Source organism: Pinus tabuliformis, chromosome 3_1 (genome assembly GCF_031772625.1).
Source record: "Pinus tabuliformis cultivar Carrire ecotype Pingquan chromosome 3_1, CPIR1, whole genome shotgun sequence".
NCBI lineage: Eukaryota > Viridiplantae > Streptophyta > Pinopsida > Pinales > Pinaceae > Pinus > Pinus tabuliformis.
In genome coordinates, this window is record NC_142301.1 from 358026935 (window position 1) to 358047173 (window position 20239).

The 20239-nt window shown below is 37.2% G+C and overlaps 1 protein-coding gene across 1 annotated transcript in view; it reads left to right on the top strand.

The window, feature by feature from the left end:
- ALA3 (aminophospholipid ATPase 3) overlaps positions 1–20239 on the top strand; it is a 289031-nt gene that overhangs the window by 103529 nt on the left and 165263 nt on the right. Inside the window, exons 11-13 of the mRNA XM_089411303.1 lie at positions 99–183; positions 385–462; positions 644–760. Of these exons, the coding sequence (XP_089267429.1) occupies positions 99–183; positions 385–462; positions 644–760 (280 nt within the window). The remainder of the gene's footprint in view (positions 1–98; positions 184–384; positions 463–643; positions 761–20239) is intronic.

The window sequence follows — 20239 nt, forward strand, 5'->3', positions numbered from 1 at the left end:
ATTCTTTTGAAACATGCAAAGCATCCATGCTAGATTTTTTCTCAATCCATTTTTCTAAATTTGTTAAAGAAGCTTTTGATTTCTGGTGAAAATGGCAGTGGAGTTTTCATCAACCGCAAGTACTATTATCTGGGCCTTGTTGCAGATGTTGAGAAGCAGTTCAACCCTAACAGCAGATTTGTGGTACTGTGACATCTTAGTATATAACTATTGTCTATGATTTCGTCATATATTTGTGCACAGGTTTATGTTCATAAAATCTTTGGAAGCATTGAATTCCTCTCTAGGCTTCGAAGGATGCGGATAAGTTATTTTTATTCAAATATTTAGCAGTTGTTTTTTGAAATGGGCTTTCATTTTTGTCTTTTGTGTTTGAGCATCTAGGTTGCGTGTCTTACACTGTTCACGCTTGTGACACTATACTCAACAATTATTCCCATTTCACTATATGTGTCAATTGAGGTGTGTATTTTCGTTCAATTTTTTTTCTTTTTTTTGCTGTGAAATATTATCTTTTGGAAAATCTGTACATTAAGTTAGAAATTTTCTCTTGGATTATGATATATTTTGTTTTGTAGTTTTTTAATCTTTGTTTTCCCCAATTAAATTTTATCGGATAACTCTCTTTTTGTTCCATTCTCAGATGATAAAGTTTATCCAATGTACTCAATTTATCAACAAGGATATGAATATGTATCACAGAGACAGCAATACTCCTGCTTTGGCACGGACATCAAATCTGAATGAGGAGCTTGGCCAGGTATGTTGTAGTTGAAATCAAATGATAGCTTTGTTCTCTAAGTAGTTGTTAAAGTTGGATTGAAACTAGCTATTCTTTTAGAAAATCGGGAAGTGAATTCAGATAGCCATGCAAATGATTCAAAATATTAGCTCTTTATAAATGGTTCGAAAGGTTCATACTACATTTTCATCATGGTTACTATACTTGTGATACAGTGACAGTTGCATCCAAAATTGGAGAAGAAGTTAAGTTAGAAAGAGAGACTAGAACCTATTATGAATATAATATATAAAAATAATATAAATGATATAAATAATAATAATCATAATATTGATTAATTAAATAATAATTAGTTGTTGAAGCGACATGTCCCCAAGGACATGACTATTCGTGAAGGGTGTTACAATTGGAAACTAGGGCCAGTTTTCGCTTTGCAGAATCATTTGATGGAGATGATGTTTGCATTGAATTCCTCATTTCGAAAGGACGAAAATCGACCTAAAGATCATCAAATTTGGTCAAGAAGAAATGTGTTTTTGAATTAAAGCTCTCACGTATGCAAATTGACAAGGTCGGCTTGGGGTAAAATAATCATGTGGAAGCCCTCCCTGTCTCCTAAAAAAGGAGGAGTCCTCCAACCTTATTTCACACATCCAAGGAGCAATTTCATCACAAAGGTTCTCTGATCTAGCCGCAGGAAGAAGGGACTCCTAGCGAAGGAGAAATAGGGCAGACGTTTGGGTTTTTCATGACTGTTTGGTAGACCACATTCAGGGCAGAAGGCCACAGGCTAGAAGGTGAGAACATGGCTGTTCTGGGCATTGTTTTTTAGTCATTTCTCTCTCTGTTTTTGGGCTGCAGGTACCTGTGTCAATTGCAGAAGGTTGTGTCTCATTTCTGGGGTGCCGAAAGACCTAAGAGCTGCCCTCTTATCAAGTTGTAATAGATGAAGTAACATGCTGTTCAGAAAAGGAGAACGCTGCTCCTTGCTTATCATTCCAAGCTGCAGTTAAGAGAACAAGTCTTGACCCATCCAAAAGAGAATATGATCCATCTAGAAGAATTAATACGGGGAACCCTAAGAACTAAAGGGTGAGGTCCAAAGTCAAAAGAAATAAACCTATTTGCCACTCCATTATAGTGAGAGAAACCCATGTTCAAGCGTTGAAGTGTCCATGTATAAATGATATATACATATGTGCGTTAAGCTTAGGAGTGGTAACCTAGATTCAACATTTATTACATGGTGGTTTAGATGGAAGTTGCATGAGTTTGTTGTGAAAGAGATAGGGACAAGAATCAAAACTTAGAAAAATGGCTACAAAAGTACGTGTTTACCGACCTCCATGAAGTTTTCTTTGGAGAGCTTCCTAACATCTTGACAGAGTGGGTTCAACAGCTGAAGGACAATAACCCCACATATCGACACGACGGACCAAGGATTGTATATAGTCTATTAATGGAACATATACATTAATTAAGAATAGTGTTGGAAAGGTGATGTGGAATTTAATTTTGCATCCAAGGAATACCCATGTTGCATACTTTCGATGGACCCTACTACACGAAAAATGTGAAATACATGAAAAATGTGATTGCAATCACGTTTTTCCATGTATTTCACATTTAGTGTAGTAGGGTTCATCAAAAGTATGCAACTTGGGTACTCCTTGGATGCAAAATTAAATTCCACATCACCTTTCCAACACCATTCTTAACTAGTGTATATGTTCTCTATAAGCATGACAACATGCACTTTTAGGGCTCAAAATGCTCCAAAAGTGCAATGCAAAGACTGGATGTGTAAAGATTGGGGTCCCAAATAGGCATATTAGAGATGACAAGGTTATGCATATAAAAGTCAGCCAATTTTTATTTGTCCTTTAAGCTAATATCTTGGTAGAAGCCTATTTATAATTTGCACCATTGCTCCTCTAGGAAAAGTGAATATGCTTTGGATGGTCGCAGGGGGGTGGAAGCCCCCCTGTTGGGGGGTTTGTAGGGGGGCTAATTCCCCCTGCACGGGGTACGAGACAACACCCCAGGAAAAAAACTATGCAGACCCAATAATAGTTGGAAATCACATTCTTACTTTTGTCGCTAAATACGATGTATGTCAGTGCAACAAAGGGGAAACAACCAAGCTACCAAGAACCTTACAACCACTACCACTCGTTGCTTCAGTCTGGAAAAATGTTTCCATGGATTTCATTATAGGTCTCCCAAAGTCAAGCAACAAATTAGTCATCATGGTGGTTGTTGATAGACTTTCCAAATATGCTCATTTTTGCGTGCTACCACACCCATTTACCCCAACATTGGTGGCTCAATTTTTCATGGACCAAATCTTCAAATTGCATGGCATGTTGACTTCCATTGTGTCTAATCGAGACCCCACTTTCACCAACAAATTTTGGCAGGAACTTTTTAAGCTACAGGGCACACAACTCCAACTGAGTACAACTTATCATCCCCAAACCGATGGTCAAACAAAAGCAATCAACAAATGTTTGGAGACCTATCTGCGATGCTTCACTTTAGACAAGCAACATCAATGGGTACAGTGGCTGCCTTTAGCTGAATGGTGGTATAATACTAACTATCATGAAGCCACCAAGATGACGCCATATGAGGCAATGTATGGCCAACTCCCACCTTCACCAGCTTCTTATATCCCTGGATGTTCCAAAGTACATGTAGTTGATTAGCTCCTGCAGAACTGTGCCGCCATGATCACTCATCTCAAAGATAATTTACATCAAGCTCAGAATAGAATGAAGCAACATGTCGACCAATATCGTTCCTAGTGGTCATTTCAAGTAGGTGACCAGGTGTTCTTGCGACTCTAACCTTATAAGCATACCTGTTTCCAAGTAAAGGGTTGCCAGAAACTAGCACCAAAATTCTATGGGCCTTTTCAGGGACTTCAACATATAGGAGCAGTCGCTTACAAACTGGCCTTGCCCACTACTTCAAAAATCCACCTAATCTTCCATGTATCTTGCCTTAAGAAAGTTGCGGGGAACAATTGTCACTTTCAAACAACTCTGCGAGAATTGAATGAGGAAGGCTCACATTGGCTTCGACCCAAACAGGTCCTCGCTATTCACGAAGGACATCTCTGCGACTGCACGATCAAGGAAGTCCTCATTAAGTGGAAAGACACCTCTCCAGAAGATGCGACATGGGAACCAACCACTATTCTTCAACAGTTTCCGCAGCTGCAGCCTTGAGGACAAGGTTGCTTTTGACGGGGGAGGGCATGTTAGGTTCCAACCCTAACCCCTTCATTTATGTAATAAGCCCAAGGGGCCTAGTCAGAGTCATAGTTAGTTAGTTGAGTCAATAAAGCTTGTAAGCGGTTGTCCACATTAATAATAATTGTAAGTGGTTGATGTTAGAAAATGTAACTAGGTTCGGTCTTCATTAATGTATTTGAGTCATTGAAGCGAACAAAGTTTCTTCTATAAATTAATTATTCCAGAAAACTAGGAATATAAAGATATCCATGAGGATACAAATATTATATATTAAATATGAATAAGAATGATAATGATGATTTACAAATGAGAACGAGAGGCTTGATTATATACCAAGCAAGTGTCTCTTCATGAAGAGTCATGTCCTATTAGACATGCCTCTTCAACCTAATTACTAGCTTAACTAACTATTATTTATGATTATTATCTTTTAAATTATACTTATATTATTTATATATTTTATTCGTTACATTGCTTCCTTCCTCAAAAAGCTTTGTCCTCAAAGCTTGTCGATGAAAAAAAAGCTTGATCTCTTTTTCGGCTTTGAAAGTCTTTCTGTTTTGGAATAGTCATCCTTGTCGATACAAGTTGATATGATCTTCTTAGTGACAAACAAAATTGTCGCACCGAGAAGGGATCAGACCATCCCAGATTAATCTTCTGTATAGCATTCTGATCACTGGAATTTTGTGACGACTTGTTAGCATAAGACTGGATTGAGATTACATCACTATTATCTGGAACATCAGTTTGTTGTTTCGGTTCTGACTTGTTCAAATATGTAGCATGGTTGATTCGTCTGTTCTCATGATTCAGATGCCGATATGGAACCTTTTTTGTTTGATTTTTCCTTACTAGGCATGCGACAATTTTTATATTTTCTTCTGGCGAAGATGTTGAGTTTGTTATGAAACATTCATTGGGGATGTTCATCGTTTGAATTACAACATCCAAGCGCGTCTTTTCTTCAACTTGCTTGTCTTCTTCTTGAGTTGTGACATTCACTGAATCGGTATGTGTTGTTTTGTCATCAACTTGAATTCCTACATTTGATGCTTCCTTCTTGATAAGTTGTTGTACCTGGTTTTCTAATGACTTCTTATCCTTCTTTAGTATCTTAATTTGCGTCAACAATTTTTCACTATGGTTTTTAAGTCGAGAAACTTCTTCATTTTTGTCAATAGTGATTTTGTCAATTTCATTTTGCATATTTTGTAATACTCTTTTACCTTCTTGAGAAATTACGTTTGAAATATCCGATATATCTTCTGGCGTTACTGAAAGGTTTCAGTGTAACATCTTCAGTGTAACATCTTGGAGCATTATTTTCTTCTCCTTGTAAGAAAATGTTAAAAACTTTTTCTTAGTATTTAGAATAAAGGAACTTAGAGTTTTCATCCATGGTGATCCCAAAACAATGTCACTATCGTTAAAATATAGGGTTTGCATGGTGAATTGTGAGGTAAAAGTATAATCTCCAATATTTAGGTGTAAATTGCTTGTATCGTATTGTTTGCCAATTTTTTTTTTTTCAACTATATTTGATTCAGGAATCACCAATTGATTAGCACATTTAAGACTAACATAATTACTTCTTTCAGTAGGACTGATAGAGATTATGATGTCTCTTCCTGCGAGTGATCCTTTGATGTTAAATAGTGTGCGAACACATGTACTACGGGTTTCAGAAAACCTTTCATTACTAGTCTCCATTTTTTCCTTGATGTTTTTACGTAAACAATATGTCAACTGGAGCTATTTTTATTATAAAATATCACTTATTTCTCCTATATATATTTTTCAAATATTCTCCTCTTCTTCTTCTCAACTGGAGCTATTTTTATCATAAAATATCACTTATTTCTCCTATATATATTTTTCAAATATTCTCCTCTTCTTCTTTTTTTGGTTCGCTCTTTTAATAAAAAATTTATATAATAATAACTTATACATATTATAAAACTATAATTATATAAAATTTATATATACTTTTTTGAGACCCACTTTTCCTTTTATATGTAACTATATAAGGCTTATATAGTATCCTTTTTTATAATTATAATAATATTTTTTTCTCGGAAAATTTGGATGAGACGTGACTCTTGGTACGGTCACAATCTTTAGATTTGAACGATTAAAATTATTTAGATCACACTTTTTTTCTCCAATGTTATCAAAATATCTTTTACTTTTAAAATACCATGGGCTATTACCATGGGTTGTTTTTAAAACCTCCTGTAAAAAGTAATATTTACCTTTCACGTAAGAGCTTTTGTATTCTTGTTTCTTTAACTTTTAAAATACCATGGGCTATTACCATGGGTTGTTTTTAAAACCTCCGTTAAAATGTTCTCCACGTAAAAAGTAAAACGTATTCCTTTTGTTTTTTGTTTTTCTTTTTTTTCCTTTAACTTTTAAAATACCATGGGCAATTACCATGGGTTGTTTTTAAAACCACGGGCTTCTCCACGTAAAAAGCTTTAAATATACTTGGTATGAGATTTTGTATCCGTTTTGTTTTTTGTTTTTTTACTTTTTATTTTCTTCTTTTTTTTTTAATTATTTACTTATATTTTTTTTGGTTAATTTTTTTTTTTTAATGGCCAAAGGCCTAAAAAATGGAGAATCTCCCAATATATAGTGAAACGCTTCAATTATGACAGCAACAAGGTTGATGATAGGTTGATAGCCAAAGGCTTGGTGATCAGCGAAACGTGGCTCTGATACCACATGAAGCGAACAAAGTTCCTTCTATAAATTAATTATTCCAGAAAACTAGGAATATAAAGATATCCATGAGGATACAAATGTTATATATTAAATATGAATAAGAATGATAATGATGATTTACAAATGAGAACGAGAGGCTTGCTTATATACCAAGCAAGTGTCTCTTCATGAAGAGTCATGTCTTATTAGACATGCCTCTTCAACCTAATTACTAGCTTAACTAACTATTATTTATGATTATTATCGTTTACATTATATTTATATTATTTATATATTTTATTCGTTACAGTCATCATGTAATGTACTTGCCAAAAGAGTAAAGAAAATAATTTTTATTATTGTAACAATTGTTGAGAAATTAAGGCATTTAATTCAATTTCTCTTTCATGATAATTACTTGTGACTTAATTATCTTTCTTTACATTATTATGTTCTTCATCAAGTCAATTATCAAATGCACAAGAGACACAAAATTTAGGCTTTCAAGCCAGGGCCAAAACCTCTCCCTCTTGGAGAGGAAAACCTGAAAGTAATTCTTCTTATAGATCTTTAATTGACAAGTACCATGACCATGACACAGACCCTTGACACCAATATGCCTCCAAGACCTTGTCACTGCTCTTTCTAAGCTCCTTATGCTGATCTTCTTTTTCTGCATTGTTCTGCACCAACACTAGGGAGACTTGGTCCCTAGTCTAAACTCTTCCTTGGCCTTCTCCTGGAGTTTCCTTCTCGGTCTATTTTCAACGTCCTTTAGATATATCTAAAGTCCAAGACCAAACCCTTGATCATGCTGTAGTAGGCTTCCTATTTACAATACTTACCTTTGGTTTCTTTCTAAGATATGCCAACCCAAGTCCGAGTTATATCTAGCCTCTTTTCAGATCAAGACTGAACTGTAGATGCACTTGTGAGTGCCTTCTTTCACGCTGAAGATGTCTCCTTTCTTGTGGTAGACTTCCCTTCTTTCAAGTATTGTAATCCACACTTATCATTACATGTTGAAGGAAATGTAACTAGGTTCGGTCTTCATAAATGTACTTTTGATATTTGTATTTATTCAAGAAAAGAAATATTATTTTTATAATATATGTTAGTGAGTTTCTTGGTCATTAAAATAGGTCTAGCACATGTTAAAGTGCTATAGGTAAGTGAAATAGTCAAAAGAAAATGTTGAAGACCTTAAGGGCATGTTACACCATGTATGTTTATGTATTAGAGTCAAGAGAATACCTCCAAGCAAAGTCAACAAGTCTCCTCCATGCAACGACATCACCAAAGAACCCATCCGAAGCAAAGAAGACAAGTCGACCTGCAATCTTCTAGTCAGCCTTCATGTCGGCCTAAAGGAGGGACAATGCTCTATATATAGAGGCTATCCGCTCCCTCACAACGTCAAGCTATCATCTCTGAAATCTACGAAGTAAAGAGGCAAGTAAAGGGTAACGAAGGACAAAGAAGAAGTCTCCAAGAGCAGCGAAGAAGAAGGATACATAACTGAGCCTAAGAGGACTGTTCTAGGGCTAGTTACAGCCACACATGTGAGGAAAGGAAGGTTGTCTCTGCGGTTATGACAACAACAACAAACAGTCAACTATCTCTCATTGTTTGGGGTTAAATCTAGGCCTACAAGGCCTCCTAGTCAAGCATAGAAGAAGGGTACTCAAGCGAAGGAGAGAAGGGTATACAATAATAAGTAAACCTCCCACATGTGCGAGAATCTGGGGCTGCTGTACAGTCACTTCAATCTACACCTACATCTCAAGAAGGATCTCATTTGAAGGAAGGTGTCTACATAAGTGAAGGATATCTCTAAGTATAGAAGAGAAGCATCTCATCTAGAGCAAGTGCAACAAGGTTTACCAACAGTTGAAAGAAGAACGAAGTGCCAAAAGGAGGAGGACGAAGTGCCGGAAGAAGGAAGTGCCGGGGAACAAAGTGCAAAAAGGAGAAAGGACTTGACTTGTGCTTGGAGGACATTCTAGTCAAGGGTTTAGGGTTTGGCATTGATCAATAAGAAGCTTCAATAAGAGAAACTTACTAAAGGGGTCTCCTCTCAAGAGAAGAGAGGTTTTTGCCATGGCAGAGAGCCAAAATCTTGTGTTCTTGTTCTTATGTTTTTGATAGAAGTTTGATGAAGTACACACACATGCATTAATAAGAAGAAGAAGCTAACAAGAAAAGTAAGAAGACTCCACAAATTGTTATCAAGTCAAGAAGAGTCACACTACATAGAATTGCCCTTGATTCTTCAACATGGAATCAGAGCTAAGGTGATACATCAAGGAAAGGGCATCTCAAGAACACAGATCAAAGAAAGGACATCTACAAAAGTTGAGGCATCTAATCAAGAAGTCTCAATCACTTCAAGGACAAGAAGGTCTACCATCTATCATTCATTAGGGAAGTCTACAAAGCAAGAAGAAGAGCCTTACACAAAGGCACCTACAAGAAGATCAAATCAAAGGAGGACCTACATCAAGCTACAAGCCATCAAGCACATTTCATCATCAAGCAAGTCCACTTGGAGAAAGCAACTTGAAGAACATCAAGATCTAGGGAAGGCAAGCCATCAAGTCTTCAAGGAGAAATCAAGTAATTATATGTCCCCTTCTTAATATACATCAATGTCTTTTGCAAGGAAAGCAACAAATTGTTAGGGACTAATAACTTTCTTGCATGGAAGAAGATGACTGATTTACTTCTCAAGGAGAATGAACTCCTAGAACACATCAAAGGGAGTGTCACTATTCCTGCTAAGGAACAAACTCAACCCTTAGCCAAGTATAATAAGAATGAGACAAGAGCTCAAAGGATTCTAATAGAATTCATCAAAGACTCTCTCATTACTTATGTCTCCAAACTTGAAACATCAAAAGAAATCTATGATAAACTAGTAGAGTTACTCTCGGTAAGCACAACTGGAGAAGTGATATCTCTACGAAATGAATTGTACTAGATGAATGTTGAAATTTCTAAGTATTACCCGTTAGAAATTTATCTATATTCTCTAGTTTATTTCTCCTAATTGTTAATTACGAACAAGTTATTTAAACATATAAACATCGAAATAAACACAATACAGTGTTAACCATCTACAGATCAACAACTGAAAGAAATAGCAAACACACAAGTGACATCGTTATTTTTGGACAACTCGTCCCTAGAAAAACCCAACTTGGGAAAACTAGTGTAGCAATTCTGAGGGTTATTTATTATGCAGTATATCCTTGAGTACAACTGGTTGCCAAACTGGCTCACCCGAGAGAGAAAAATAACTGGCAGTGATACCTCTCTGTTCTGAAGCAGATATTTAGAAAATTCGCCCCACGAAACCCTCTCCAGCACAACTGGAGCATTGCGTCAGCCCTCTTGGCCTCTGTGTCAACCTCAAAACCCTCTGCGTCAGCCCTTTGAGGTACTGTGCAGCCTCTACGACCTTTTGTGTCACTCCTGCTGCCCTCTGTGTGGATGATGCAGGCCCTTTTGGCCTCTGTGTTGTCTCAGCTAGCCTCTGCGTGGCCTGCTCTGGCTTCTGCGTCTGCCTCTTTGCCTCTGCGTTGGTCTCTCGGCATTATCTCTGCCTCTTCGTCTCGTACTCACTGCCCCTTGCTGCAAACTGATCACTGATTCAACTTTCTTTTAGCAAACACCGCTCTAGAGAATCGAATGACTGATCACTCTGGTGTGTTCTCCAACTGACCCTCAAGCCTCTTCTTATACTTTCCCTGTTGGTCCTTCAACAGCTGAGATTACATCTCTAATCAAAGACTAAGATTAGATCTGCCTTGATCCATGTAATTTGGAACCTTCTAACCCAGTTTTATATTAATACCCATTAATATTTTATTTTTCCTAAGTTTAGACTTAGGAACTTCATTAAAAATATTAATTATTTTAATATCTCCTTAACCGGTTAGAATTGCCCAAACCATTTCTGGGTCTTGGAGATCTCATGTTCTTTAGCATCTCCACCAATTTTCATGGCTAGAGCACATCTGATGCTACCCCAAATCAACAATGAAGATATCAAATGAAGGAATAACTCCCTACTTCATGAAGATGTCTGAGATGAGGGATCAACTTCAAGAGCTAGGGGAAGTCATGTCTGACAGAGAAATGAGAAGTATAGTAATCAATGCTCTACTTGAGGATTGGGGCAACTTCACATCAAGCATATATGCAAAGAAGGAAGCCACCCCACTAAGTGAAATGTGGTCTCTCTATAAGATGGAGGAAACAAGAATCAAAGCAAAGGAAGATGTGGGATCAAAGGAACAAGCATTTGCTACCATGGCCAGGAGAAAGGGAAAATTTGGCAAATTTGGTCCACGAAGAACAAACAACAAAGATAAATCCAAAATCCAATGCTATGGATGCCAAGAATATTGACACTACAAAAGGAATGGTCCTAAACTAAAGAAGGACAACAACAACAAAAGAAAAAGGGAAGAAGCTCACATGACTCGAGAGGTGAAAGAAGAAGAAAATAAGCAAAAGAAGGAAGATCCTCCAGATCTCTACTATGACTAAGTCAAACTCTTTACTTAAAATCTTCTTTCAAAGTTTTGAGTAGTATAGGAGCATGTAGGAATATAATAAAATTGCATGGTTAGATACATCTTGTAGAATCTAGCAGCATGATGTACATAGAGTTCTAAATACTCATGTAGAAGGAGCATTTATAAATAATAGAACAAAATGCATCTTTAGAAATATCTTCTAGAATATAGGAGCATGATAGATACAACTCAAGATATTCATGTAGAAGGAGCATACCTAGTATAGGACCTCATCCACGATGAAAGAAAATTGATCATGATATTGAATCTTAGGAGACCTCCATCATCAAAAGGAAAGAAACATTTGCAGGGTAAGGGTCTTCAAGATCCTATGATGGAATCTTCAAAAGAAGATTCATAAACAAAAGCAGATGTCTCATTGGGAATCCCATTCATGGGATTCATGAAAAGGATGATATGTAGGCAAGCTAAGATGGAGCAAGAAGGGCCACATCAAGGACAACCAAATGAAGCTAAGATGATCAAAGGAGAATCAAGATGAGGTATGTATGCATCAAAGTTTAGTCATGTTATCATATGTATATTATTGAGTCATGGGAATAGTTTTATGATATGATCAAGTAGGAAACAATCTTTTTCACCAATAACGTGCTCGAAGGCATGTACTACAATGCAATGAAGGTCAACAAAAAGGAATACTCACATAAGGAGTATAAGATTGCTAACTAAGAAGCAAGTAAAGAAGAAATGCTGACTAGTACTAGAAGCAAGCAATGAAGAAGTGCTTCCACAAGGAGCATAAGGTGGTTGACCAATCTGTCTATGAAGAAGCAAGTGAAGAAAGAGATCAAGCATGTGAAGAACACCATGATCACAAAGAATCACTATCTGACAAAGATCCATTGAAAACATCTCCCGAAAGAAGGTAGGACAACTTTGACTAAGAAAGGAAAAGATCAAAGGACACTTGACACCTATGAAGGCCTTGGAGTTATGAAAGGTGCAGATAATTGATTCTACTCTATGGAGATGTGATGATGAAGAAGCCATCGACAAAAACACCATTTAATGTTGAAGCAATATCAGGATGAAGTCATGAAGGACTACTGGATCAAAGCATGGGAACAAGCAAATACAAAGAAGCATCCATGTGAAGAGTAGTCTGAAGCATAGACAAGATGATAAGGAATAACTAGATGACAAGAGAACCTGATATATGATAAGAAGGCCACTTTCCATGAAGGAAGCAATGACATGACAAACCAGGAAGGAAAGTGATCGATGGATGGTGCCCTACCAAGAAGAAGTTTGAACAAAGACTTCATGACATCAAAGGAAGGAAGGAGATCAAGCAGTTGGAGGACCCACGAAGAAGAAGTTGCTGATGAATGGACAACTCCCTACCCAAGAGGGAGTTATAACAAGTTCCCAATTAGAAAGGAACTTGGTCAAGTACCTTGTAAGAGGATACTTGGGCATGTCTTCCTCAATTGAGAGGGAAAGATAGACACAACATTCTTGTCTTCACTTGGGAAGAAAGAATGGGAGGATTGGGTAATCATCTGGCATCCGATACAAGGCATCCATGACAAGAGTAGGCAAGAGGACTGATATTCTTTGAGGGTTGGGAACCCAAGATAAGAATAGTCCTAGAAGGTCATACTCAGTGAACACCTGGTTGGATATGTACCTTGAGAGACAATGATTAAGGTGTCTATAAGTCATTGGTCTTGCTAACATTGTGCTTTGATCCATTGAGAGATAGAGCTGTTAGTCAAGGCCTTGCTGTGGAAACAATGTTGGTTACTATGATGCTATAACAGATGGATTGCCAATCCGGTTTCTCTTATGTGAATTCTTCAAGATTGAAACATAGCGAAACACCTTGTAATGTTGTATGAATACCTCCCTAGTTAAGAGGGAGTGTTGAAGGAAATGTAACTAGGTTCAGTCTTCATAAATGTAATTTTGATATTTGTATTTATTCAAGAAAAGAAATATTATTTTTATAATATATGTCAATGAGTTTCTTGCTCATTGAAATAGGTCTAGCACATGTTAAAGTGCTATAGGTAAGTCAAATAGTGAAAATAAAATGTTGAAGACATTAAGGGCATGTTACACCATGTATGTTTATGTATTAGAGTCAAGAGAATACCTCCAAGCAAAGTCAACGAGTCTCCTCGATGTAACGACATCACCAAAGAACCCATCCGAAGCAAGGAAGACAAGTTGGCCTGCAATTTTCTAGTTAGCCTTATGAGGGACAATCCTCTATATATAGAGGCTGTCCACTCCCTCACAACGTCAAGCTATCATCTCTGAAATTTGCGAAGTAAAGAGGCAAGTAAAGGGTAACGAAGGACGAAGAAGAAGTCTCCAAGTGCAATGAAGAAGAAGGATGCATAACCAAGCCTGAGAGGACTGTTCTAGGGCTAGTTACAACCACACATGCGAGGAAAGGAATCCTATCTCTGCAGTTACGACAACAGCGACAAACAGTTAACTATCTCTCATTGATTGGGGTTAAATCTAGTCCTACAAGGCCTCCTACTCAAGCGTAGAAGAAGGGTACTCAAGTGAAGGAGAGAAGGGTATACAACAACAAGTAAACCTCCCACACGTGTGAGAATCTAGGGCTACTTTACAGTCACTTCAGTCTACACCTACATCTCAAGAATGATCTCATTTGAAGGAAGGTGTCTACATAAGTGAAGTATATCTCTAAGTATAGAAGAGACGCATCTCATCTAGAGCAAGTGCAACAAGGTTTACCAATAGTTGAAAGAAGAATGAAGTGCCGAAAGGAGGAGGATGAAGGAAGAAGGAAGTGCCAGGGAACAAAGTGCAAAATGGAGAAAGGACTTGATTTGTGCTTGGAGGACATTCTAGTCAAGGGTCTAGGGTTTGGCATTGATCAATAAGAAGCTTCAATAAAAGAAACCTACTAAAGGGTTTTCCTCTCAAGGGAAGAGAGATTTTGGCTTTGGCAGAGAGCCAACATCTTGTGTTCTTGTTCTTATGTTTTTGATAGCAGTTTGATGAAGTACACACACATGCATTAAGAAGAAGAAGAAGATTAAGCTAACAAGAAAAGTAAGAAGACTCCACAAATTGTTATCAAGTCAAGAAGAATCACCCTATATAGAATTACCCTTGATTCTTCAACATTACAGACTTGGATCCAAAACTACAAGACCTTATTTCCTGCGCTATGCTTCCCTTTTCCTTCACTGAAATATCTCTTGATTTCGCACCAAATCTCAGACCCTTTCTTCGCTGACCTGTCTCCTTTCACACTAAGAAAACCCAATTTTTCTCACTGTTCTTACACAAAAGCTATCCGAAAATCTCAGACATATCCGAATTGATCTTCTTGTAATTTGTGCGAAGTCCACATGGGTATATATAGTGGTTTTCCACTGAAAATGAGCCGACATGACCTATGAATAGTTGTGTCTTCACTTTGAGCTGACTTGAGTTTGTGCATTCTTTGTTTTGAGGCCGTCTTCAAGGAGATAGTGACAAGGTCTTGGAGCATACAATTCTATCAATAATTTGTCCTTTACACGAGTGTAACATGACTTCATATACATGACTCTAATTATATTTATGACAAGACAAATTCCTAAAGACATCAAGAAGAAGTCTTTGACCTATAATAAAAACTCCTTGCTCATGAAACCCATGATGCAAGTATTACAAAATACATTTTATTATCTTTGTCTTCTTTATTACATAAATTCATAATTACAAGTCATTATGAAGACCGAACCTAGTTACATTCTATAACAACAATGACTTATTAAATCACGGGTTTCATGCTTGGGTCATCATTATATTAGTCAAAGTCCCCATTATGGATTCCTAGGATTAATATTGAGTTTATAGAGTCATTGTACATTTAGAGAGACCCTTCTTGGGCATTTGAATCATGTAAAAAGGTTTAGTATTGTGTCAAATATAATTTAGTTGTCCTCCACATCAAGCCGACCTAAGGACACATATTCGAACTCCTTTGAAGCCTATAAATTGAAGCAAGTTGAATTCATTTGGAGCATCTCATCTCTAGCTAGTTCGATATCTCTAAGAACGCTGGAGAAGTGCGAAGTGGGAAGAGAAGTGTGAGTTGGGTGGAGTCTATGGAGAAGAAGAAAATTGAACTTTTGGTGTCGCTCTTTCTGTTTCATGCCCTAGTTTGGGAGATCGAAGTCCTCTAAGTTTCGCTGTTGCCTGATGCCGGAAGCTGCTGCATAATCGAAGTTGCTGGGAAAGAGGTCGAAGTTCTAAAAGGCTGACTTGGTGTGCAGGGAAGGTTTGGTCTTTGTCTAGGTTGAAGAGTCTCAAAGAATACTATTGAAGTAAGAGAAGTTTGATTGGGTTTTCCCCTCGACGGGGGTTTTTCCCTGGCGTAGTGCCTACATCTTGCGTCTCTTGTTTTGTGATCTTCATACACACTTAATATGGTAATTGCTTAATGAAAGATAAGATAATAAAGAAGTAACCGAAGCCAACGTAATTCACAAGTAATTATCAAGAAAGAGGAATCAAACCCTAATCTAATTGCATTGATTTCTCAACAATGACCCACATTATAGAAAAGGGACTAGAATTAGTTATAAACGGGCCATAGTTAATAAATAAAGTGGTTAACCCTTATTATGCAAGAGACCACTAGTAGTTAGGGTTTTGGAAGTCATATAGCTATAAATAGTCGTAGATAGCAAGGGAAGAATCATCGAGTCTTATTGTAATTGAGCTCTTTGTTGGAGGTTTCCCCCTTGAAGAGGCAATGAACTTTGTATTCTTTTTTTGAATAATAAAATATCTTTATAGCTTGTCTTTATTCATGTGATATTTCAATGTCTCTTTATTTTTAAATAGCAATGAAGCACAATTATGTGAGGTTTCTAAAAATCTTCCATTGCTAGTTCCATTTTACCTTTTTGGATGAACTCTTTATAATAATACTTTTTCTCTATAATAGTACCTCTTTTTATATATTTCTTTACTATCTTTGATATAATATCCTCTTTATAGTTCCCTTGTATATATGTAGTAATAATAATAATAATAAAAATCTTTTCCCCTTTATTATTTGATATATATGTCTTTGATTTTTAAATATTTTATTTTTTAATATAACATTTAAATTATTTAGTTGCTCCTTTTTTATTTTATTGGTAGTGGTATTGTGCTTACTTTCATTCGAACTAAATATCTGATTTTTGAATTATTTAATATATGAGATATAATATTTTTTGGTCCTAGTTATGAAGGGTTATGTTTAAGGAGAGTCATGTTGATTACTAAAGTTTGTGATGCAATTTCAATAGTGATTTTGAATTATTTTCCTTTGATGAAATTAAAAGTTCTCACGGGCTCCGCGAACAGAAATGTAATCTTCCAGTGATCTAGTCGATGACCGACTGAATGATTTTTTTCCTTTGTTTTGCTGAATGGGGAAGTGGCTGTGGTAGAGTGCAGGCATAGGAGCAACAACGGTTGGCTATTTGATTGTTAGCAAACAGGATGAGACAGGGATCCGACGGTTGCATATGAGCAACGACTGGTTGCTTCAATGGCAACAAAGTGTAGTGGTTAGCAGGCAACGAGAGATTGTGCTGTGTTGTAGGAGTTTGTCGAGCTGCCACTGCATACAAATTCATTGGCAAATTAGGGCAGAAGAAATGGCCGCTGATGGCTGGAGGAAAAGGGCAGCTGGAATGACATAGGAGGGATGTTGTGGGGCTACGTGTGGCGACTAGGTGAGTTGTTTTATGTTTTATGTTTTTAATTATTATTATGATATATATAACTTTTTTAATTTAATTTTCTCCTTATTTATTATAATTTTTTTCCGATGTTTCTTTTTTAGTTGTATTTTTTTGACTCTCTCTCTCTCTCTCTATATATATATATATATTCTATAGTATATTTTGACACTCTTTTTTTAATGGCCAAAGGCTTGATTGCGAAATGGGGAACCTCCCAAAACTTGTCTGGCTAAAAGTCTTGATTGCAACGACAATGATTTTGACAAGAGTTAATGGCCAAAGGCCAGGATTGGAGAATGCGACTCTAATACCAAATGTAACGAACAATGTTCATATATGTAGCAGAATATTCAGAATATCTGAAACATAGAAGTATCCATTATAGGGCAAGTAGTATTTATATCGAAATGTTTGAATACAAGAGATGAGGTTCTTACAACTGAGTGTCCCATATATATACCTAGGTGGGTACCCCCTCATGAACAGTTATGTCCTTTGAGATATACCTCTTCGGTATACTTATCACTGTTAACTATTTAATCATTAATTATTTACATTCATAACATGGTCAAATTGTTGTTGGTCAACACTAGTCAAACTAGTCAAGAATTAGAAGTCAATGTTGGTCAACGTACTGCAGTCAAATTCGGCCCTATGGTCAATCTTGCTTTGCAGTCAAACTCGCACATGTGGCTAGTCAAACTGTAGAACTCGGTCAAACTCTATTGCCAAACCATTGGTCAACACTCACACATGTAGTTATCAAATTGTTGGTCAAAAGTCGATCAGCCTCCTCACACGTGCGACCTCCAAGAGTTGAAGTAAAATAATAAAGATGATCCTCAACAAATAGATTTCTGCTTACTCTCCTCCACTAGAAAAGATCAATTGAACTTGCTATGTTGAGGATTTATCTCCTCACATGATTGTCTATTTATATAGAGCTCTAATGTTGAGTGGAGACCAATAAAGAGGAACCTCATCACAAGAAACCCCTTCACGTATGGAGCCTACATTACAACTCAAAATTAGACTAGAATTATTTATTCCACTAATGGGTAAAAACCCCATAAGGTAAACAAATCAAACCCGCTCTATAAAAAATAGATCACTTGATCCCGACACAAGCAATGTGAGTACTGTGGGCCATTCTGCCCTAGCCAAATCAACATGGCCCCATGGGTGAATGTGTCATTCTCCCCCAGTCAAACTAGCATGACCCTGTGGGAGAATGTCTACCTGACGCCACAAAAAAATCAACACTCTCTGTCAGTGAGGGAGACATTCTGCATCACGCCAAGCTTGTCTCTGAAGTATACAGACTTCCCCCTAGACAAAGGCTTGGTGAGAATGCTCGCAATTTGCTCATCTGTGGATATGTAATGGAGCTTCACTGCTCTCTTCTGCATTGTCTTAGATGAAGTGATATTTAATCTCAATGTGCTTGACCTGTCATGAAATACTGGATTCTCCTAAATCTTGACACAACTTTGATTATCACAATATATTAAGGTCATCTCTATCACCTGATCAAATAGCCCTATGAGAAGCTTCTGAAGCCACACTGCTTCTTGACTTGTGACACTGGCTATGATATACTCTGCTTCTGTTGTATTGAGTGCGACAAAAGTCTGCTTCATGCTAATCCAAGATATCATAGCTGATCCTAAGCTGAAACTACACCCCAAGGTGCTCTTTCTATACACTGCACTCCTGGACCAATCAGAATTAGCATATCCCTACAGCCGCACTTCACCACGTGAGACATCTCAGACCATAACCAATTGTACCATGTAGGTACTTCAACACATGCTTTGTTGCAACCCAATGTACATGCCTTGGCTCAACAATAAATTGGCTCAGGGTGTTAATTGCAAAGCAAATATCTGGTTTGGTGTTAACCAAGTACATCAAGGATCCAATCAACTTCGTGTACATAGCGGGATCCAACAAATTTGAATCTAAATCGGAATCACTTAGCTTATTCAAATTTGTCACCATAGGTGTAGCCATGGACTTATAGTCCATCATACCAAATCTTCTCAAGAGATGAAATGTGTATTTCCCTTGTCCAAGGAAGATCTTACTTGGTCTCTGCCACACCTCCAATGCTAATAAATAATGTATCAAGCCAAGATCCTTCATTTCGAACTCTGAATCTAACTCCCTCTTGCACTCCATAATGAGCCTCTCTGCTATAGTAAGGAACAAATCAACATACAACAACAAGATCAAAGGATCACCATCAACCATAGTTTTAAAATTCGGCCGATTCGAAACAAAAATGGCCGAGTTGATCTGTTTCAATGCCCAGAATTGTGACTCGGTGGAGGAAACGGTTTGGGAGGCTGAGTCATCGCTGACTCGGCCAACTCGACCGTTTTCGTATTGACTCGGCCGAGTCATAACCTGCGGCCCATAACCCCATCAAAACAGCGATTTGTCATTTTTTTAATGAAATTTTGAAGTGTTTGCTGATTGGTTTGGACTCCAAGGTGTTTTCTAAATTAGTTAAATGCTATTTGGGGTCCATTCCCCTCTCCTAGTATTGATATGCTATTCAAATTTCATGGTAATGTTAAATTCTTAAAGTAAAAGTGACATTCTCCTTAATCTTCATTTTCATCTTTTTAATTAAATTTTTAACATTACCATGAAATGACTCAGGATGTTTGAGAGTGGTTCCGGCCTCATTGGATTTCATATGGAGAAAGTAGAATTTTAGATTTCATTCAAAATCCAGCAGACTTATCAGTTTTTCAGGATTTTAGGATTGGAGGATTGCAATGTTTCCATTGAATTTTGTCATGTATTAAGGTATGGAACTCGTATTTAATCAAGAGCACCAATCCCTCTATGTACCTTTATGTTAGTGACATTGATTGTCGAACTCCTCTGGGATTCGCTCCCAAACCAGGAGCTTCTGAAAATGTCACTCCCGCTCCCGTTTTCGCTCTCGCTCCCCACTTTCGCTCCCGCTCCCAAGTAACACTAAGCCAGATGATGTTGACAACTCTAGCAGTAGCCAGCAGTACTACTGGTCACAGAATTTTGTTGTAGAGTCCATTTATAGCCTCCTTGGTTATGTGTTTTTGTTTTGATCTCTATATCATCATCATGTATGTATCGGACAGTGCATTGGGTGCCATTTTGATATAATGGATATATTCATGAGCCTACTTTGATCATATGTTGATCATATGTTGT